Below are 23,844 nucleotides of genomic sequence, written 5' to 3' on the forward strand. Positions count from 1 at the left end.
AATTAAATTCGTAACAAAATCGATATATTAATTTGTGAATATTATTTTCATTAAATTAAGGCAAAACAACTGCCACAGGTATAAGTATCAAACAACTATAGCATATGCAAGCAAAAATAAGCATCCATCTAGATGTGCGATATCAGATTGAAATGGACTTGTAATATGTGAGCCCCCATTGGAATAATAATAATGGAAAACATTATAGTTTGAGCACACTTATCCAAACAAGGGATATTACCTAAGAGACACGAACACTTTCATAAATTATTGTAATTTTATTTTTAATATATATTTTTGAAATAAATTTAAAAATAATATATATTATTATTAAAATAAAAAATATTTTAAATATTTTATATAATTAAATTTTTTTTAAAAAATTAAAAATTAATTTATATTTTATATATATAATATGTCTATATATTTTATACAAATTTAAAATTTATTTATTTGTGTATCTCTTATCGTATCGTATTCGTATCCGTAGTGCATAACATGTTATCCTTTTGTTCCTTGTGCTTGGATTTGCTCTTGGGTCAGTGTCTCTATCTAGTAAGATGCGGGGCAAGCCTACTTTAGGGAAGTGGTCATGTAATGACTTAATTAGGTGCTAATTTTTTTAATAAAAATTATTAATAGATATCTATATATCAGATTCCTATGTGTTGTGCATGCAAAACATTATTTTCGGTTACATAAAATCGCAATATATGATCCTAAAACATTGACCAGTTTTTTCTACAATATATATAAAAATATTTTTCAATAGGTCTCTTTAATTTAAAACTTTTGTAATTAAACACGTATACCACAGGATAATAAATAATTGTTTTTTTTTCTAAAAATTTGCGTACAATTTAAAAAGTTTATCACATAATTTATAAATTAAAAAAAATATTAAATAATAAGAATTTAATTTAAAAGCCAAAAAACAATAGTTCAAATGACATAGTCTCCTCATACTCAATTAAGAGGTTGCGAGTTTGAGTCTCAATATCTTCGATAAAAAAAAGATTTAATTTAAAAATTTTAAACTACCGCGACTTCAAAAAATGGTGTGCAACAGAGAGAAGTGACTCCATCATAAACTATAGAGAGACTTTAAAATGAATAAAATATTATTTTAGTTTATAATATTAGTATTAAATTTTAATTCTGTCTTTAATATTTAAAATATTTTATTTTTATTTTAAATATTTTATTTTATTTTATTTTAATTCTTTAGTAAATTTTTTTCAGAAATTCCCATTAGATCTTTTATTAGGTAGTGCAAAAAATTGTAATTATAGTAATCATAGTTGTGATTTTAACGATTTAAGAGAAAAAATTATAAAAAGAAAAGAAAAAAATAAAAAATAATAGAAAAAACAAATATATTTTTAAAAATAATTTAATTTTAATTAGAGGATAAAAATAAAATAAAATCAAATGTTTAAAATAAAAATAAAACGCTTTTAACATAAAAATGAAATTAAAACTTAACCAAATTATAAAAAAATTAAAATAATATTGAGTAAAGTATCGTTTTTGTCCCCAACGTTTGGGGTAAATCTTATTTGTGTCCCTAACGTTTAAATCGTCCTATTTGTATCCGTAACGTTTATAAAAGTGATTCAATGTTATCCTACCGTCAATTACACATCATGAACGCTTTAGTTTGAGTTTTAAAAATCTCTTCTTGAAGTTAGAATACAAATGTTTGGGATAAAATCGATGATCCACTTCGAAAAATAGCTCATCAAAAGTTGAAACTAATTCCTACAACATTACATAATTCACTTTTCTAAGGACATAATTAAATCTAAACACAAATAGTGGATATAATATTAAAATCAAACACATTCAAGTGAGACCTAATTGAGAATGAATACATCCAAGTGAGAATAATTGAAAAATATAATCTGATTTGTTAGTATAATTAATAGTAGGATAACATTGAATCACTTTTACAAACGTTAAGGATACAAATAGGACGATTCAAACGTTAGGGACACAAATAGAATTTACCCCAAACGTTAGGGACAAAAACGATACTTTACTCAATAATAGTTTAACTTTCAATGAAAATTGAAAGAAATTATATAAACTTATAGAGTAATTAAATCTTTACTCAATGCATATCTTAATGAATGGTTGGAAAGTCTTTATCAAAATTCAGTATTAGGAGAAAAGGCCTAATTGTCTCTTAGATCATTGTCATGGTGGGTTCCATCAAGTTTCTTCAACCGTCTTAATAAACATGAGCCAAATAGGAAAAACAACTTAGAAGCATGGTTACACGTAAGGACTGACCAATTAGCATTTGTTTGATCATAAGCGTTCACTCAAATATTAATATTAATTAAAGACCCTCAATTGAACAAGTTTAGCAAACACTAACCATGATTAATTAATATAATCATATATAATAAGTAGCTATTGACTTTTAATATTATACTAGCTGTCCACCCGCGCCTCCGCGCGGTAAACATGGAAGAAGTAATGCTTCGTATTGGCAAAATTTGTATCGACATGTGTGAGTATGAATAACAAAGTTTGAAACTTAATTTTAATATTTATTAGGGTTAATTTGAAGATGATAAGCTTGCGATGTAGTACATTGCAAAGCATTAATGCCATATAATTATAATGGAGTAATAGATTAGACAATATGTGTAGGTCATAATTGGGAATTATTTATACAATGAGTTTGTCGTTATGGCTGTATTAATAGACACAATTTATGATAAGAAAATATTTGTGTGCGTGTTAGTGTTTGATCAATTATCGACGCATTTCATATTTGTCATGAATATTTGTGAAAGAAGTTGGTTGGATGAGTTGTTTTTGCAAGTGATTCCAAAGGTATAATGAATCCATTATATGGAACCTAATATTAAAAATGATAAATATATTTATAGACATAGAGATCATACATGGTTTGCTCAAAATGAACTTCTGAAGTTGTGTAAACAGGCCATCCCCTGAAATGATATCAACAATGAGTTTTTAGCATGTTGAGAAAGGTTACTTTTTTTTTTGTTAGAAATGTCAAAAACAGAGGATACATGAAAAGTGACAATTTTTATATGCAATTACTTTCGTAAATTATTGGTGAAGTTATGAAGATAGCTTTATAGAATGTAGGATTAAGGGCTAATTGTTATTATCGATAGAAGAAAATATTAGATGTAGTTGACCTAAGATAACAATATAGATATAGGAAGACATATATAGAAATGGGATTGTAAATTTGAATACGATAGTTGTAATATGGTAATCTGGAAGGTTTGATGTTACCTGATTATTTAGTCAATAGAGTATGCATTTTCAGAATGAGATGAAATGTTCCTAAAGACTTCGTAATAAACCACATTCCTTGTTTCAGTTGAGTTGTTTGAATCATCATGTGAGATCACAATCTTCAAACCATTTTTACTTGTGACGCGCGAGACGGCAACATAAAGCTGCCCATGTGTGAAGACAGGGTGTTTAAGAAGCAATCCAACCTGATTTAAAGATTGTCCTTGACTTTTATTAATAGTCATGGCGTAGGACAGTATCAGTGGGTATTGTCTCCGTTGAAATTTAAAGGGTAATCTTACATCAGAGGGAGTCAAAGTCATCCTAGGAATGAGAACTTTGTCACCAGCGTTGTCTCCTGATAACACCTCTGCTTGAATAATCTTTTCTCCTAATTTAGTGATGACTAATCTTGTGCCATTACAAAGTCCTGCTGAATGATCAATATTTCGAATAAGCATTACAGGGCATCCCTCTTTAAAATTGAGCTCATGATTTGGAAGACCTGAAGTTTTGATAGTTGCCAAAAATTCGGGAGTGTGAAGATTGTCAAACGTGTTATTACCACCTTTAAAGGAAGCTGAGTTACAACTTAGGTATGTTTTCATTTCGTGACTGTTCAAAGAAAGCATGTAGTGATTGACCTCTTCAACGATGTTAGTAGTTGGAGCTAATATTGCGCGACCTTGAAGATGACTAAAATCAGTCGAGTCTTTTAAGTAATCACCATAGATAGCTTGAACAATTGCCTCAATTGGATCATCAAATTCCTTTATAAGAAGCTCAGGTGGAATACTGATTACACTGGCACTATCTTCTAAGTTTCCTAGTTTTCCATCACCCACATCAAGAATCCAATTTGCAAATTTCCTTAAATCTTCAATGTTTTCATCTCCATTAGTAACTCTTAGACGCATATTTTGTGTTAACCTAAGTAGCTTACATTGTTGCCAAAGATAGGATGAATTGATTGATGCATTAACAATATCCTGCCTAGATCCTTTTGTTATCACTGGAAGTATTTGCCTAAAGTCTCCACCTAGAACAACTGTTTTTCCTCCAAAGCTTAATCCCGAGCTTGATTCATTGTTAACTCGTAACAAATCTCTCATCGTTCGATCTAGTGCCTCAAAACAGAATCTATTCATCATAGGAGCTTCATCCCAAATAATTAACTTTGTTCTTATGATTAATTCTGCCAAAGGAGTACCTTGTTTGATATTGCAAGTGGAATATTCATCTGGTGTGAGAGGAATTGCAAACCTAGAGTGTGCTGTTCTGCCTCCAGGCAATAAAAGAGATGCAATACCACTTGAAGCCACTGCTAACACAATTTCACCTTTTGATCTAAGTAGCTATTGACTTTTAATATTATATTTGTCTTTGTTAATCAATGTTAAAGGCATATACATAAAGAGTATTTTGTGAGAAGAGTTATTTGTTATTTAGTATGGATATTTCTTAGTCTAGAATTTAAGTCACCGAAATATTATTTATAAGATAGATTGTGTGAAAACTTTTAATTTTATTAATAATTTTCATATTGAATCTGATTTTGTTGATCTTTTAGTACTTAAGATCAGGAATATCATGACTTGAAAATAATACATATGTTGATATGTGTTGATATTCATTTGATTTTGAAAAATATAAATACGTTGATGAGATCTCATTATTATTACGTGAAACTTTGTTGACCTTAAAAAAAGTTTAAGAATAGTATTTAACGAAACTGCTATATTTTTAAGCACTTTCTTTATTTTTCTTTTTCTATTTTTTTGTTCGTTACTTTTAAGTCATAAAAAAAACATATACATAAAATTAGTTCATACAAGTATAGTAGGCTAGCTCAACTAGACCATATAAATAATTATAGCAAAATAAAAGAAAAGAAAAAATAAGAGAAAAAATTTTAAATAATTTTTGATAATTATTTTAAAAGATTGCTCTATTAATATTTTTTTTTCTGTATTAACAAAACAAGCATACATAACATGTTAAACTGTTGATTTATACATTAAGAGTCAACTAGGATTGACAAATTCTTTTTTATTGAAAATTTCGTTGTCTTTTAAGGATAATTATCAATGCTATATAGTTTTTTTTTATATTTTTTATTATCTTTTTTAAATATATTAGCTAAATTTACGGTATAAAACTAAAAAATATTAATAATTTTTAAATTATTTTTACTTATAAAAATTAAATAGAAGATATATTAGTAATTAACGTGTCACATAAATATGTTTTGAAAAGAGATCGATAAGAAGTTAATCATCCTGCAAAGTTAAATATCAAAATTCGAAAATAATATTTTTTTTTATTAAAAATCTCAAAGTCTTTCGAAAAAATTATTAGGAGTCGAGATGAATATTCACCCAAAAAAATAAAAAAAATGAATTAAGAGAGCATTTGATTCAATTCTTTGAAACCAAATTAAGTAAACCAGTGGATTAGTGAAGGAGGCAAATTAAAGAAAAAACTAACGTATGAAAAATTCCACAATGTTGGACTAGAAACATGAACAAACTATCAAGAAATGAATTAGGGCACAATTAATGGTTTAATACTGATGACATGTGCAAAACGTATATATATCTTTCACGGCTATACCAATAATCTAAGTAGTAGAGTGGGGAAAGGCAAGGATTAGTCATCATGGTTTAAACAAAAAGTTGATGTGACAATTAATATAAATAAACAAATATTTATGTTAGTAATTTCAAGTGTGTTTTGTAGATACAAGTACTCATCAGTGAATACGTACGGTATATACGTATCCATTTGATGATGTTGATGATATGAGTTTTTAACCGTTCCTAGTCAAAATTTTAATTTCATCCACTAAGTTTAACTCTATGCATGCTGATATATTTTTAATTTACTTGTCAACCAAGTCATCATTATAGTACTAACTAACCCACTGAATAGGGTGCTTTTATGTACTAAGTAAATTTTTTATTTGTATTATTAATTTTTATTGGCTTTAATTATCATAAATTTAGTCTATTTTGATGGTTTACAAGATTAATTTAATTAATTTTTGTTAAATTCTTAGTTTATTAAATTCTAAATTCATTTTAATATTTTAGAAAATTAATTTTTATTAAACCATACTAAGGACGCTTGAAATTGTGTTTAAATTGTGTAGACGATATTTTAAATTTATATTTTTATTGAATAAAAGTTTAGAATTTAACACCAAACCAATCATATGTGCATAGCATATTCTAAATATCAAAGAAATTTGAGAACGGGAAGGAGATAAATCCCAAGATAGACAGAACAAAAACATTGGCATATTTCTCTACGTCGTCCACCAATTTGGGATTGTCATCCCAATACTCATGTTGTTTCCTAAAATGTTGGAATGACAAGTTTAATGTGTTTGGGCCCATTTAATTTCCATAAAAGTGCTACTTTTGTATGAACTATATAGCCTTAGTTCTTATCGTGAATGGCTGTTGACATTCAATAGTTTTATTTGGTTCTTAGTGTTACGGCCTTGTTAATTAGCTGAAAATTTTCAATTGTGAATTCAATTTCATATTAATGTTGATAAGATTATAAAAATAAAAAAATATTCTTATTTATATATATTTATGACATAAAAATTTAATCCCTTTTATATACATGATTTTTTTTCATCAAATTTGAGATATGCTAGGTAGAAATGTAGAATATTTGGTTATAAAAATGAAGAAAAATGAAGTTTGTTAGGCAAAAATATTTGGTTATAATGAATGACAATATTTAGAGTTAAATTTCATTTATTGTAAAAGATTCAAATGATATACATTTTGATTTTCTTTGAATAAGATCTTGGATTTAAAATTTTGTATCCGAAAAAAAAAAGAAAAAAATCTTATAATTAAAATCTTATAATTCAGATTAATTATATCTCTTAATTTTATAAATATATATGGTTTAAAATGAATATAGAAAATGAAGTTATGCTACCTTATTATATAAATGAACCATGAAAAAAGAAGGGACAAAAAAGTGGGGGAAGAAATCATAAATTGACAAAAAAAGGATAACTAAAGACCATAGTCAACAAAACTTAATCGTCCAACTATGGTAATAGCAATCTATGTACTCATAGAATGTCGTAAATGTCCTTTTGCAATCATAATTTATAAATTCTTTTTACCTATCATGCCATCATGATAATAACCATTTTCATTCAAATGGGAGTAAAGTCACTGCCTGAAATTAATTTGAATTGTCCAAAATGAGAAAATATGACTCAACAAAGGGAATTATATGTACTAAATCTTAGTAAGATTATTGTACAACACTCTCTTGTCAATTTACATAGATAAGTTGAAGTTACAACTATATTCATACCATTCCCTGCAAATGAAAACCTAACAAATAAGGGTATTAAAATTGTGATCCAAATTCTATAAAGATAATTAACACAACTAGTAAAAAATAATTCCTTTATAAAAAATGAGTTTGATTTTTGCTCAATATAAAACTGAATTATTTTAGTAAATAATTTAAAATTTTTTATAAATATTAAAAATAAAAAAAAAATTAAATCTGATCACAATCATAATAGAATAATCTATCCTGGCTTTGGCTAAATAATTTTAAATCTTAAACAAAAATGTGTGGTCCTATTTTTGTGACAAGGAAAGAGCTTATAGTATAGACAGTCATGGTGGAAAGGAGGACAAGTAGAAAAACCAATATAGCCCCACACTAAATTAATGGCAATGTCTGTGTGCGTTAGAGTCACAATCACAGTTGCCAAGAAACTAGAATGCCTAGGGAACCATGTAGTATGTGAGGAGTCACATCATGCTAAGGTTTTCTATCTGTGATTGTATAGTGCTAACTAGTTTTAATTTTTTTTTTTCAATAATTAATATATATTTTTTAATTTGTGTTGTTCTATTCTAACAATTCAAATATTTAATCCTTGTTCTATTCTAACAACTCTGTAAAATAATGTCATTTCAAATAACTCAAAAACAACATCATAATTGGTGTTTATTGAAACTTTACCTAACAAAACAAGTGATGCAACATCATTTTTAAGTTATTTGAATGCCAAAATCAAAATGATATCATTTTATAAGTTTCAGTGTGGCATTTGATTATCCATTTCAACGTTCCATTAATATTTTTGAACTAAAAATTATCTCAGGAACTAATATGAGACATATTTATAAAATTTTGGGGACTAAATAGAGGTAATTAAAACTTTAAAGACTAAATTAAGACTTGTGTGCAAATTTAGAGACCAAATTGAATATTAACTTCGTTTTGGAGAGTTGAATTGTACAGTTTAAATGTTTGTGATTTATTTAAATTGCACATGGGCAAAATTCAAAGGCTTTTTTTTTTGTTTCTATTTTTCTTTTCTTTTCTATTTATTAAATTACTGGCATATGATTAGTTCTATTATTAAAAACTAAATTAACTAAAAACAATCCAATCCAACCTAGCTGATATCCTGTAAAGAAGGGTTAAGTGCTTAAGTTCCTAATAAAATTTATTTCCTATTTTTATAACTAAAACCTAAAACTTCTTATTAAAGAACCAAACTACCTACCACTTTTACCAACCTCAAGGTCGCAATCGAAACATTATCAGTATACATATATAGAAATTGTCTTAATTAAAAATTGCACTAGATAAACCTTGCTACTATACTTTATACGTAAATAACAATCTTTTTAATCATATGTGTACTTTGAGATATACATTTATACGTACTTCCCCAACCACTCAAAGAACTTTGTAGCTAATCCAAATGAAATATATATAAATTGTAACATGTCAATGTCACAATCCTGTAAATGAGTGGTCCTTAATTAGCTTATTAGCCTCAAATCCCCAACATAAAGATTCATTGATATTATCATGGTGTCCTCAAACACACAAATATATATATATATAGTCGTGTTCCTTAGTTTTTTACAAAATAAAGTATTATGATGATATATCAAATTAATTTTAAATTTTTGAAACTTTCTTGGATTGATCTTTATATAATATAAGATCATGTTAAAATTCAACTGTTGAATTGATAAATTTTGTTGCACACAAAGATATATATATTAAGAAAAAATCTAAAAAACTAACTATATCATGAACCAACTCAAACTAATTTTTTGTATTTTTAATTTAAAAAATTTGAAAAATTAAGAGTAGTGAGGTTTTTTTTTTTTTTTATAACAAACCTTCTATTTTAAAATTAATCGGTTCTAGTTAGCTATACCCGCTAATTAAATTCGTAACAAAATCGATATATTAATTTGTGAATATTATTTTCATTAAATTAAGGCAAAACAACTGCCACAGGTATAAGTATCAAACAACTATAGCATATGCAAGCAAAAATAAGCATCCATCTAGATGTGCGATATCAGATTGAAATGGACTTGTAATATGTGAGCCCCCATTGGAATAATAATAATGGAAAACATTATAGTTTGAGCACACTTATCCAAACAAGGGATATTACCTAAGAGACACGAACACTTTCATAAATTATTGTAATTTTATTTTTAATATATATTTTTGAAATAAATTTAAAAATAATATATATTATTATTAAAATAAAAAATATTTTAAATATTTTATATAATTAAATTTTTTTTAAAAAATTAAAAATTAATTTATATTTTATATATATAATATGTCTATATATTTTATACAAATTTAAAATTTATTTATTTGTGTATCTCTTATCGTATCGTATTCGTATCCGTAGTGCATAACATGTTATCCTTTTGTTCCTTGTGCTTGGATTTGCTCTTGGGTCAGTGTCTCTATCTAGTAAGATGCGGGGCAAGCCTACTTTAGGGAAGTGGTCATGTAATGACTTAATTAGGTGCTAATTTTTTTAATAAAAATTATTAATAGATATCTATATATCAGATTCCTATGTGTTGTGCATGCAAAACATTATTTTCGGTTACATAAAATCGCAATATATGATCCTAAAACATTGACCAGTTTTTTCTACAATATATATAAAAATATTTTTCAATAGGTCTCTTTAATTTAAAACTTTTGTAATTAAACACGTATACCACAGGATAATAAATAATTGTTTTTTTTTCTAAAAATTTGCGTACAATTTAAAAAGTTTATCACATAATTTATAAATTAAAAAAAATATTAAATAATAAGAATTTAATTTAAAAGCCAAAAAACAATAGTTCAAATGACATAGTCTCCTCATACTCAATTAAGAGGTTGCGAGTTTGAGTCTCAATATCTTCGATAAAAAAAAGATTTAATTTAAAAATTTTAAACTACCGCGACTTCAAAAAATGGTGTGCAACAGAGAGAAGTGACTCCATCATAAACTATAGAGAGACTTTAAAATGAATAAAATATTATTTTAGTTTATAATATTAGTATTAAATTTTAATTCTGTCTTTAATATTTAAAATATTTTATTTTTATTTTAAATATTTTATTTTATTTTATTTTAATTCTTTAGTAAATTTTTTTTCAGAAATTCCCATTAGATCTTTTATTAGGTAGTGCAAAAAATTGTAATTATAGTAATCATAGTTGTGATTTTAACGATTTAAGAGAAAAAATTATAAAAAGAAAAGAAAAAAATAAAAAATAATAGAAAAAACAAATATATTTTTAAAAATAATTTAATTTTAATTAGAGGATAAAAATAAAATAAAATCAAATGTTTAAAATAAAAATAAAACGCTTTTAACATAAAAATGAAATTAAAACTTAACCAAATTATAAAAAAATTAAAATAATATTGAGTAAAGTATCGTTTTTGTCCCCAACGTTTGGGGTAAATCTTATTTGTGTCCCTAACGTTTAAATCGTCCTATTTGTATCCGTAACGTTTATAAAAGTGATTCAATGTTATCCTACCGTCAATTACACATCATGAACGCTTTAGTTTGAGTTTTAAAAATCTCTTCTTGAAGTTAGAATACAAATGTTTGGGATAAAATCGATGATCCACTTCGAAAAATAGCTCATCAAAAGTTGAAACTAATTCCTACAACATTACATAATTCACTTTTCTAAGGACATAATTAAATCTAAACACAAATAGTGGATATAATATTAAAATCAAACACATTCAAGTGAGACCTAATTGAGAATGAATACATCCAAGTGAGAATAATTGAAAAATATAATCTGATTTGTTAGTATAATTAATAGTAGGATAACATTGAATCACTTTTACAAACGTTAAGGATACAAATAGGACGATTCAAACGTTAGGGACACAAATAGAATTTACCCCAAACGTTAGGGACAAAAACGATACTTTACTCAATAATAGTTTAACTTTCAATGAAAATTGAAAGAAATTATATAAACTTATAGAGTAATTAAATCTTTACTCAATGCATATCTTAATGAATGGTTGGAAAGTCTTTATCAAAATTCAGTATTAGGAGAAAAGGCCTAATTGTCTCTTAGATCATTGTCATGGTGGGTTCCATCAAGTTTCTTCAACCGTCTTAATAAACATGAGCCAAATAGGAAAAACAACTTAGAAGCATGGTTACACGTAAGGACTGACCAATTAGCATTTGTTTGATCATAAGCGTTCACTCAAATATTAATATTAATTAAAGACCCTCAATTGAACAAGTTTAGCAAACACTAACCATGATTAATTAATATAATCATATATAATAAGTAGCTATTGACTTTTAATATTATACTAGCTGTCCACCCGCGCCTCCGCGCGGTAAACATGGAAGAAGTAATGCTTCGTATTGGCAAAATTTGTATCGACATGTGTGAGTATGAATAACAAAGTTTGAAACTTAATTTTAATATTTATTAGGGTTAATTTGAAGATGATAAGCTTGCCATGTAGTACATTGCAAAGCATTAATGCCATATAATTATAATGGAGTAATAGATTAGACAATATGTGTAGGTCATAATTGGGAATTATTTATACAATGAGTTTGTCGTTATGGCTGTATTAATAGACACAATTTATGATAAGAAAATATTTGTGTGCGTGTTAGTGTTTGATCAATTATCGACGCATTTCATATTTGTCATGAATATTTGTGAAAGAAGTTGGTTGGATGAGTTGTTTTTGCAAGTGATTCCAAAGGTATAATGAATCCATTATATGGAACCTAATATTAAAAATGATAAATATATTTATAGACATAGAGATCATACATGGTTTGCTCAAAATGAACTTCTGAAGTTGTGTAAACAGGCCATCCCCTGAAATGATATCAACAATGAGTTTTTAGCATGTTGAGAAAGGTTACTTTTTTTTTTGTTAGAAATGTCAAAAACAGAGGATACATGAAAAGTGACAATTTTTATATGCAATTACTTTCGTAAATTATTGGTGAAGTTATGAAGATAGCTTTATAGAATGTAGGATTAAGGGCTAATTGTTATTATCGATAGAAGAAAATATTAGATGTAGTTGACCTAAGATAACAATATAGATATAGGAAGACATATATAGAAATGGGATTGTAAATTTGAATACGATAGTTGTAATATGGTAATCTGGAAGGTTTGATGTTACCTGATTATTTAGTCAATAGAGTATGCATTTTCAGAATGAGATGAAATGTTCCTAAAGACTTCGTAATAAACCACATTCCTTGTTTCAGTTGAGTTGTTTGAATCATCATGTGAGATCACAATCTTCAAACCATTTTTACTTGTGACGCGCGAGACGGCAACATAAAGCTGCCCATGTGTGAAGACAGGGTGTTTAAGAAGCAATCCAACCTGATTTAAAGATTGTCCTTGACTTTTATTAATAGTCATGGCGTAGGACAGTATCAGTGGGTATTGTCTCCGTTGAAATTTAAAGGGTAATCTTACATCAGAGGGAGTCAAAGTCATCCTAGGAATGAGAACTTTGTCACCAGCGTTGTCTCCTGATAACACCTCTGCTTGAATAATCTTTTCTCCTAATTTAGTGATGACTAATCTTGTGCCATTACAAAGTCCTGCTGAATGATCAATATTTCGAATAAGCATTACAGGGCATCCCTCTTTAAAATTGAGCTCATGATTTGGAAGACCTGAAGTTTTGATAGTTGCCAAAAATTCGGGAGTGTGAAGATTGTCAAACGTGTTATTACCACCTTTAAAGGAAGCTGAGTTACAACTTAGGTATGTTTTCATTTCGTGACTGTTCAAAGAAAGCATGTAGTGATTGACCTCTTCAACGATGTTAGTAGTTGGAGCTAATATTGCGCGACCTTGAAGATGACTAAAATCAGTCGAGTCTTTTAAGTAATCACCATAGATAGCTTGAACAATTGCCTCAATTGGATCATCAAATTCCTTTATAAGAAGCTCAGGTGGAATACTGATTACACTGGCACTATCTTCTAAGTTTCCTAGTTTTCCATCACCCACATCAAGAATCCAATTTGCAAATTTCCTTAAATCTTCAATGTTTTCATCTCCATTAGTAACTCTTAGACGCATATTTTGTGTTAACCTAAGTAGCTTACATTGTTGCCAAAGATAGGATGAATTGATTGATGCATTAACAATATCCTGCCTAGATCCTTTTGTTATCACTGGAAGTATTTGCCTAAAGTCTCCACCTAGAACAACTGTTTTTCCTCCAAAGCTTAATCCCGAGCTTGATTCATTGTTAACTCGTAACAAATCTCTCATCGTTCGATCTAGTGCCTCAAAACAGAATCTATTCATCATAGGAGCTTCATCCCAAATAATTAACTTTGTTCTTATGATTAATTCTGCCAAAGGAGTACCTTGTTTGATATTGCAAGTGGAATATTCATCTGGTGTGAGAGGAATTGCAAACCTAGAGTGTGCTGTTCTGCCTCCAGGCAATAAAAGAGATGCAATACCACTTGAAGCCACTGCTAACACAATTTCACCTTTTGATCTAAGTAGCTATTGACTTTTAATATTATATTTGTCTTTGTTAATCAATGTTAAAGGCATATACATAAAGAGTATTTTGTGAGAAGAGTTATTTGTTATTTAGTATGGATATTTCTTAGTCTAGAATTTAAGTCACCGAAATATTATTTATAAGATAGATTGTGTGAAAACTTTTAATTTTATTAATAATTTTCATATTGAATCTGATTTTGTTGATCTTTTAGTACTTAAGATCAGGAATATCATGACTTGAAAATAATACATATGTTGATATGTGTTGATATTCATTTGATTTTGAAAAATATAAATACGTTGATGAGATCTCATTATTATTACGTGAAACTTTGTTGACCTTAAAAAAAGTTTAAGAATAGTATTTAACGAAACTGCTATATTTTTAAGCACTTTCTTTATTTTTCTTTTTCTATTTTTTTGTTCGTTACTTTTAAGTCATAAAAAAAACATATACATAAAATTAGTTCATACAAGTATAGTAGGCTAGCTCAACTAGACCATATAAATAATTATAGCAAAATAAAAGAAAAGAAAAAATAAGAGAAAAAATTTTAAATAATTTTTGATAATTATTTTAAAAGATTGCTCTATTAATATTTTTTTTTCTGTATTAACAAAACAAGCATACATAACATGTTAAACTGTTGATTTATACATTAAGAGTCAACTAGGATTGACAAATTCTTTTTTATTGAAAATTTCGTTGTCTTTTAAGGATAATTATCAATGCTATATAGTTTTTTTTTATATTTTTTATTATCTTTTTTAAATATATTAGCTAAATTTACGGTATAAAACTAAAAAATATTAATAATTTTTAAATTATTTTTACTTATAAAAATTAAATAGAAGATATATTAGTAATTAACGTGTCACATAAATATGTTTTGAAAAGAGATCGATAAGAAGTTAATCATCCTGCAAAGTTAAATATCAAAATTCGAAAATAATATTTTTTTTTATTAAAAATCTCAAAGTCTTTCGAAAAAATTATTAGGAGTCGAGATGAATATTCACCCAAAAAAATAAAAAAAATGAATTAAGAGAGCATTTGATTCAATTCTTTGAAACCAAATTAAGTAAACCAGTGGATTAGTGAAGGAGGCAAATTAAAGAAAAAACTAACGTATGAAAAATTCCACAATGTTGGACTAGAAACATGAACAAACTATCAAGAAATGAATTAGGGCACAATTAATGGTTTAATACTGATGACATGTGCAAAACGTATATATATCTTTCACGGCTATACCAATAATCTAAGTAGTAGAGTGGGGAAAGGCAAGGATTAGTCATCATGGTTTAAACAAAAAGTTGATGTGACAATTAATATAAATAAACAAATATTTATGTTAGTAATTTCAAGTGTGTTTTGTAGATACAAGTACTCATCAGTGAATACGTACGGTATATACGTATCCATTTGATGATGTTGATGATATGAGTTTTTAACCGTTCCTAGTCAAAATTTTAATTTCATCCACTAAGTTTAACTCTATGCATGCTGATATATTTTTAATTTACTTGTCAACCAAGTCATCATTATAGTACTAACTAACCCACTGAATAGGGTGCTTTTATGTACTAAGTAAATTTTTTATTTGTATTATTAATTTTTATTGGCTTTAATTATCATAAATTTAGTCTATTTTGATGGTTTACAAGATTAATTTAATTAATTTTTGTTAAATTCTTAGTTTATTAAATTCTAAATTCATTTTAATATTTTAGAAAATTAATTTTTATTAAACCATACTAAGGACGCTTGAAATTGTGTTTAAATTGTGTAGACGATATTTTAAATTTATATTTTTATTGAATAAAAGTTTAGAATTTAACACCAAACCAATCATATGTGCATAGCATATTCTAAATATCAAAGAAATTTGAGAACGGGAAGGAGATAAATCCCAAGATAGACAGAACAAAAACATTGGCATATTTCTCTACGTCGTCCACCAATTTGGGATTGTCATCCCAATACTCATGTTGTTTCCTAAAATGTTGGAATGACAAGTTTAATGTGTTTGGGCCCATTTAATTTCCATAAAAGTGCTACTTTTGTATGAACTATATAGCCTTAGTTCTTATCGTGAATGGCTGTTGACATTCAATAGTTTTATTTGGTTCTTAGTGTTACGGCCTTGTTAATTAGCTGAAAATTTTCAATTGTGAATTCAATTTCATATTAATGTTGATAAGATTATAAAAATAAAAAAATATTCTTATTTATATATATTTATGACATAAAAATTTAATCCCTTTTATATACATGATTTTTTTTCATCAAATTTGAGATATGCTAGGTAGAAATGTAGAATATTTGGTTATAAAAATGAAGAAAAATGAAGTTTGTTAGGCAAAAATATTTGGTTATAATGAATGACAATATTTAGAGTTAAATTTCATTTATTGTAAAAGATTCAAATGATATACATTTTGATTTTCTTTGAATAAGATCTTGGATTTAAAATTTTGTATCCGAAAAAAAAAAGAAAAAAATCTTATAATTAAAATCTTATAATTCAGATTAATTATATCTCTTAATTTTATAAATATATATGGTTTAAAATGAATATAGAAAATGAAGTTATGCTACCTTATTATATAAATGAACCATGAAAAAAGAAGGGACAAAAAAGTGGGGGAAGAAATCATAAATTGACAAAAAAAGGATAACTAAAGACCATAGTCAACAAAACTTAATCGTCCAACTATGGTAATAGCAATCTATGTACTCATAGAATGTCGTAAATGTCCTTTTGCAATCATAATTTATAAATTCTTTTTACCTATCATGCCATCATGATAATAACCATTTTCATTCAAATGGGAGTAAAGTCACTGCCTGAAATTAATTTGAATTGTCCAAAATGAGAAAATATGACTCAACAAAGGGAATTATATGTACTAAATCTTAGTAAGATTATTGTACAACACTCTCTTGTCAATTTACATAGATAAGTTGAAGTTACAACTATATTCATACCATTCCCTGCAAATGAAAACCTAACAAATAAGGGTATTAAAATTGTGATCCAAATTCTATAAAGATAATTAACACAACTAGTAAAAAATAATTCCTTTATAAAAAATGAGTTTGATTTTTGCTCAATATAAAACTGAATTATTTTAGTAAATAATTTAAAATTTTTTATAAATATTAAAAATAAAAAAAAAATTAAATCTGATCACAATCATAATAGAATAATCTATCCTGGCTTTGGCTAAATAATTTTAAATCTTAAACAAAAATGTGTGGTCCTATTTTTGTGACAAGGAAAGAGCTTATAGTATAGACAGTCATGGTGGAAAGGAGGACAAGTAGAAAAACCAATATAGCCCCACACTAAATTAATGGCAATGTCTGTGTGCGTTAGAGTCACAATCACAGTTGCCAAGAAACTAGAATGCCTAGGGAACCATGTAGTATGTGAGGAGTCACATCATGCTAAGGTTTTCTATCTGTGATTGTATAGTGCTAACTAGTTTTAATTTTTTTTTTTCAATAATTAATATATATTTTTTAATTTGTGTTGTTCTATTCTAACAATTCAAATATTTAATCCTTATTCATTTATTATTTTTAATAATTTATTAAATAAAAAAGTTGATTTCTTAATGTAATTATTAGTTTTAGCTTTGCTTTGTAACTAATATTTTAATTCTATAATCAAGTATTAGTATATTAATTTGATTTAAATTTTATAATTACTTTTTCAGATATAGTCCTTTAAAAAAAACTGTGTTTGAAGCCGCAAAGAAAAAATTTCACAAAATCTAATAATGTTAGATCAACTCAATAGTGGTTGCATAATGCCAAATTGCCGATATCATTCAAAATTTTATATATAAAAATTAATTAATAATTTAATTTGACAGGTCCTTGCACGATAGATAAAGGACCATCCCAAGTTGCAAACAAAAGCATATTGGATCATGCAATTTGGCTTTCTACTAAGAGAATTTTATACGTGCATATACCCTTAACTATAATAATATTTTATTTTATATTTTATTTATTGTGCATCTTTACAGTTATGTGCTTGTCATAAGTAAAAAAAAAAAAAAAAAAAAAAGTTAATTATGCATGTCAACTGGTTGACAAGAATTGTTTAAATAATTATAATAGTATACACCAGCAAAAGCTAAATTGTTGTTTCTTTCTTTAGTGTTATCTTTGTTGATATTTAAAAATTTATTAAAAATATTTATAAAAATTTAAATATTATAAGTGATAAATATACATAAAAATTTAATTTGAATATAATTTAAAAAAAATCTAAAATCATTAATGAAAAAAGTTCACTAAAATATATATATAAGTAATAAAATTTTTTATATGATATTAATCTCCTTGTTAATAATTTTATCGGAAAACATTACTTCTTTGAAATGAGATGATTTTTTTTAATAAATTTATACACAGATCTTTTGTCTAATCTTAAATTTTGGAATACTTAAATTTTGAAATATATTTAATTTTAGTTGTATAAAGATAAAATACTTTAGTCTTTCTAAAAAGAATGTTTTGACTTTGCAATAAGTGCCTCAACTTTATTTGATTACTTTTCATCATATTTCTTAGCTATCTTGTTTTGTTATTGGGATTAATGATTGACAAAGTGAACAAATTATTGTATATGTATGTACTAATAAAAAAATATATATTTTGATATTATTGGTCAAAAATATAAAGTTGCATGTCTCACCTAAGAATAAATAAAATAAATAAAGCATGGCAAAGAATTTGGCTTTCTAGGTAGTGTGGATCAAACAAGAGATTTGGCTTGATCATCTTTGTAATATCTTTTATCCATTTAGTCTTTTCTCTTCTTTTTTCTATTATTATTTTTTTAAATTAAATATCCACAAAAGACTTAAATCTTCTACATACTAATCATACTTAAACACATATTCATAAATTTGACAACACTTTTTTTTTTTCTTTTTTGTCTTGTTTTTTTCTTTTTTGTCTTTTTTTTTTTTGGTATAATTTTACTACATCTGAGTGGAGGACAATCATAAAAGAAGATAGATTCATTACAAACTTGTATGGGATACAAATGCATCCAAATCAACAAATGACTTCAAGTTTTTCAAGCTTTAAAAAAGGTTACAATATAATGAAACCTTTGTACTAATAATTCATTGTCACGAAAAACACATGTTTACAACTTATACAACCTCCACAGTACACTTTAAAAACAGATAGTTTTCTCCCTTTTTTTTCGCCATTCATTGAAAACAAATTTATGATAATTGAGTTTGTTTAATTCAATTTAAAAAAATGTTATTAAATATCTCTGAGTACTTCAAATTAAATTGAATAAATTTTAATTTTATATTAGAACTGAGTACTTATAAGATATTCTTAGTTCAAGCAAGATTAGTAACAAAATTAGGTTGTTCTATCTCTCATAATTGAATAAAATATTATATCTATTTTACATTTTTTATTAAAAATTTCATTAAATAAATCAAATAATTAAGTTATTATTATTATTATTGTTATTATTATTATTATTATCCATCTTTCTAATATGTTGTCAAGTTATTGAATCTAATATAATAACTAATAAAAGAAAACATGGCAGCATGGATCGCTAAATAGTAGGCGATTATGTTAGCTTTCTCTATATGTGTGAAAGAATAGTAAACTGATGGAACCACACAAGGCTTGCATAGTGTTAAGAGAGTACTATATATATCATAGTTGTGAGCTTTATTCACATTAATATTTTGTCCTAACCTTATAATAATTGATACTTATATATTTTTCTATGTAATTCTTTATAAGGAAAAAAAATTGTCTTATTACTTAATGATAATAAATTTGTAGAAGGCATTAAGCTAAGAAAATGACAATAGAAAAAAAGATAAAACTTAAAAAAACTTGTATTAATTCCACCAATATTTACAAAGGCTACTTCCACCTTTAACACTAGGACAACTTGATACTTAATTGTTAAATAAAACAAAACTAAAAATAAAAATAAAAGTAGAAAACCTGAAAAACCCATCATAGAGAAAAAGAGCCAACCCCATCCTCATTTGTTCAATCAATTATCCATTGATTCCATTCAAAAGACCATATATCTGCCACCAAACCCCTGCCACATGCTTCACCTTAAAACTCTTGTCTTCATTCTTTTCTTTTTTTTTTTTTTCCTCATTTTTTCTCTTACCTCCTTAATATTTTCCCACTTAAGATTAGCATACTTTTTTCTAATTTTCATAATTAGCCTTAATAATATCATTAGACACATGCCTAGGGCAAACCTTAACCGTGAGAGGCTTAGCCATTTCACAAGAGAGCCTTAATACCTCGGAGAGATCAACACCGTCCATTCCATCTAAAGGTAGCCATTCAAACTTGTGTAAGAGCGATGCCACCCAAAACATCACAGTAGCCAAACCTAAGGTTTTTCCGGGGCAAACCCGTCGACCAGACCCAAAAGGAGCAAGTCTAAGATCCGACCCGAGAACAGAAAACTCAACCCCTCCTTCATTCTCAACGAACCTCTCGGGCTTAAATTCAAGCGGGTCCTTCCATACAGACGGGTCACGAGCTATAGCCCACATGTTGACCATAGCCGTAGTCCCCTTGGGGACATGATATCCATCAACGATGGTATCGGTTATGGCCAACCGGGCCCAGGAAAGAAGTGGACCCGGAGGGTGAAGCCTTAGAACTTCCTTTACCACAGCCGGGAGGTACACCAATGCCGCCATGTCATCCTCTGTTATAGTGCCACGTGAGCCAATCACCATATCCAGCTCATCCTGAACCTTGCGTTGCACGTCTGGATGAAGGACCATCCTTGCTAGTATCCACTCTATCAAAACCGAGACGGTGTCGGTTCCCCTAAAAATCATTTCCTGAAAGAAAGAAAAAAAAAATTAAACTTCAGCATTTTCAAATTAAAATATATTATTCAAACTTGCGTTGAATGATAAATAATTTTGGTCAGAATACTCCCAATCGAGCAAAGTTTTTTATTTATGTTTGTTGAAAGAAACAAACTTTTTATGATTAGGCATTATCTGCACTAAGGTGTGGGCCAATAAAACATATTAAAATCACAAATATGCATTTAAAAGTACTTCTAAGATTTGTTTTTTTTTGCAAAAATTAATAGTTCTCACTATTTTGCCTGGACATTTCTCATATGGTATAGACAAAATAGATAAAGTTTGATAGCATATTTTCTCATCCTTCCGAAGTATTGTCTCGCATAAATAAAATATTGCAAAAATTTTACCAACTCATCATATGTATAACTATTTATAATAAAAATTATTGAGCCTCAAAATTAATTAAGTGTATCTAAAATAAAATAATAACTGCGTATGTATGAAATGTTAAATTTGTAAACACGCCAGAATTTCTCAAAATGTTAAAAAGTGTAACATATTTTAAACGTAGTAAAAAAAATTCTAAAAGAAAAAGAAAAGTGTTTCTGACTTACCCAAAGAACAGCAATCATGTCGGATTCAGACAACTTATCGGGTCCTTGGAGAGAGAGCAAGACATCAACAAAATCCTTGTTGGCGCTGTTCCTGTTCTTGTCGGTTCGGTGTTCATCGATGATCGAACCAACGAACCGGTTCACCTTCGGAACCAGTTCCGTACACCTGAACCGGATTCTCTGAAAATCAAAGTCCCTTAGGAAGGGCAAGTGATCCCCCCAGTTAAGGGTACCCAATAGATCATATCCTTCTTCCACTAATCCTCTGAGCTCACCTTCCATTCCCAAGTTTTTCTTATACCCAAAAACCAACCTCATCATGTGGCTCAACGACGCCGTTTTGAGCACTTCACGAACCGTGACGGCGGCGCCACCGCAAGCACCGCCGAGTCTGGCGGCCATATTTGTGGCGATTTCGGCTCTCTGAATCTCCGAGGCCTTAATTTGTTTAGGTGAGAAAAGGTGTGTGGCGGCGATGCGGCGGAGGGTGCGCCAATAAGTGCCGTGGGCCGCAAACCCGATGGCCCGGTTGAACATGAGGCTATAAGCTGATTCCTTAACGGGACGATCAGCAAAGACCGTCCCATTAAGAATCTCACGTGCCACATCAGGATGGCACGTGACTATAGCCCTTGTGTCTCCCAAACTGAACGCCATCAGCCTCGTGGCGTTGCATGCCTTTGCAGCGGCGAGGATGCGATGGTGTGCTAGTTGGGAAGACAGAAGGGCCATACTCCCAATAATAGGGTATCCTTTGGGGCCAGGGATCATATTTTTATCCTCGTTTGATGAAAAGCAACGTTGTTGTTCTTGGTGAGGTTGTGTCGGTAATGATGTCTTTTTTGATGTCCAACTAGAGCAGTAACGGTGGTAGTAGTAGAAGTAGGAATAGTACTTTCCCCAAGCAGGACCACCAGGGTGAGACCAGTAATAGAAGGACATGGTTAGCCATATGAGTATGGCCATGATCAAAAGTGACCATGCAATGTTCTCTTGTGTGCATTTTGAGGCCAAGGCCAACACCCAAAGGTTCTCAATGTGGCTTGTCATGGTTACTACTAATTCAAGGTATTAGTATTAGGGTTGAAAAGTTGAAACTTGAAATTGAAAAGTTTGAGACTTACTAGAGAGATTTTGAGAAAGAGAGAAGAGTTTTTTTTTGGAGAGTGAAGGTTATGTGTGACTTGTGAGTATGATGGAGTTTGGTTGGGTCACCATGGAATATATATAGAGGAAGAATTGAAGGGATATGAGAGAGAGAGAGAGAGAAAGAGAAAGATAAAGGGGTGAACTCATAACCGTTATGCTTATGTTATTACTAGGCAAAGAAATAATATGTGCTACTAAAGTATTCTGAAACCGTATATTTGCCCAAGACAAATACTAATGATTAATAATTATTGTTATTTAATTAAATTAATGAAAATATTAATGGAATTAAATTTGTGGTAATTTTTTATATATTTATTTATTTTAATTTTTTAAGTTTTTGAGGAGGCATTGTTAGAGCTGCGCCGCCACGAGTGCATGACGAAATCTTCGGAAAAAGTAAGCTCCTAGATTGGGTTGTGCTTCGCCCGCACGCGCCATTGTTACTTTGGTCTATACGTACACCTTTTTTTTCCCTTTATTTTTTCTTTTGTTTTGCTTTAAACTAATTTTTGTTGCTTTGTTTTCTTATAGAGGAAGAAAGTTGTTGGTAATCTTCTCATTTATTAAGTATAGCGTGGCTCTCTTTTCTTATTTTCTTTGTGTAAAGGAATATTCGATTTGATGAAGAGTTTTATTTGGTGTCATAACACACACAATTTTTTATGTCTAATAATCAAATATAAAAATAATTTAGAAATCTACATGCATATATGCATGATGGGATATATCTTACCCAATGTATTTTCCCATAACAAACGGAATAAAAATGGCACAACAACCCGTTTAAGTGTGTATTGATGAATCTTGTATGTTTTTTTTTTTTTCATATTCTAGTGTTATTTTTTATGAGATTTTATATATATTCTTGGGTAGTATGAGGACAATATAATAGTAACAATAATAGTTAGATCCTTAGATGTACGGGTAACACATGAAATATGAGAAGAATAGCAAGTTGTCCCAATGACTTAGGATATCACGGACGACAAGAAGAGAGTAATATTGAATAATTCTTTTTTAAATGAAAAAATTATAAGGAGAAGAAAGG

General features: G+C 28.1%; 3 protein-coding genes across 3 annotated transcripts; all 3 read right to left on the reverse strand.

The window, feature by feature from the left end:
• Window positions 1-2,797: 2,797 nt before the first annotated feature.
• On the reverse strand, window positions 2,798-4,631 carry LOC112726554 (uncharacterized). Its single transcript, XM_025775982.3, has 2 exons — window positions 3,283-4,631; window positions 2,798-2,966 (listed from the first exon to the last, which is right to left on the reverse strand). The coding sequence occupies exon 1, from the start codon at window positions 4,434-4,436 to the stop codon at window positions 3,291-3,293; it is 1,146 nt and encodes a 381-aa protein (XP_025631767.1). The 5' UTR covers window positions 4,437-4,631; the 3' UTR covers window positions 2,798-2,966; window positions 3,283-3,290.
• A 7,692-nt stretch (window positions 4,632-12,323) lies between these two features.
• LOC112726556 (uncharacterized) lies at window positions 12,324-14,157 on the reverse strand. The gene is made up of 2 exons (XM_025775983.3): window positions 12,809-14,157; window positions 12,324-12,492 (listed from the first exon to the last, which is right to left on the reverse strand). Exon 1 carries the CDS (start codon window positions 13,960-13,962, stop codon window positions 12,817-12,819), a length of 1,146 nt encoding a protein of 381 aa, XP_025631768.1. The 5' UTR covers window positions 13,963-14,157; the 3' UTR covers window positions 12,324-12,492; window positions 12,809-12,816.
• A 5,895-nt stretch (window positions 14,158-20,052) lies between these two features.
• LOC112726557 (cytochrome P450 78A3) lies at window positions 20,053-23,079 on the reverse strand. Its single transcript, XM_025775984.3, has 2 exons — window positions 21,645-23,079; window positions 20,053-21,054 (listed from the first exon to the last, which is right to left on the reverse strand). The coding sequence occupies exons 1-2, from the start codon at window positions 22,692-22,694 to the stop codon at window positions 20,401-20,403; spliced, it is 1,704 nt and encodes a 567-aa protein (XP_025631769.1). The 5' UTR covers window positions 22,695-23,079; the 3' UTR covers window positions 20,053-20,400.
• Between the last annotated feature and the right edge of the window lie 765 nt (window positions 23,080-23,844).

The sequence above is a fragment of the Arachis hypogaea genome, chromosome 12, assembly GCF_003086295.3.
Source record: "Arachis hypogaea cultivar Tifrunner chromosome 12, arahy.Tifrunner.gnm2.J5K5, whole genome shotgun sequence".
Taxonomy (NCBI): domain Eukaryota; kingdom Viridiplantae; phylum Streptophyta; class Magnoliopsida; order Fabales; family Fabaceae; genus Arachis; species Arachis hypogaea.

Coding starts and splice junctions, on each gene's coding strand:
- LOC112726554 (XM_025775982.3), bottom strand. CDS start 4,436: ATGATGAATAGATTCTGTTTTGAGGCACTAGATCGAACGATGAGAGAT.
- LOC112726556 (XM_025775983.3), bottom strand. CDS start 13,962: ATGATGAATAGATTCTGTTTTGAGGCACTAGATCGAACGATGAGAGAT.
- LOC112726557 (XM_025775984.3), bottom strand. CDS start 22,694: ATGACAAGCCACATTGAGAACCTTTGGGTGTTGGCCTTGGCCTCAAAA. Junction 21,055..21,644: donor ACATGATTGCTGTTCTTTGG/GTAAGTCAGAAA, acceptor TCTTTCTTTCAG/GAAATGATTTTTAGGGGAAC.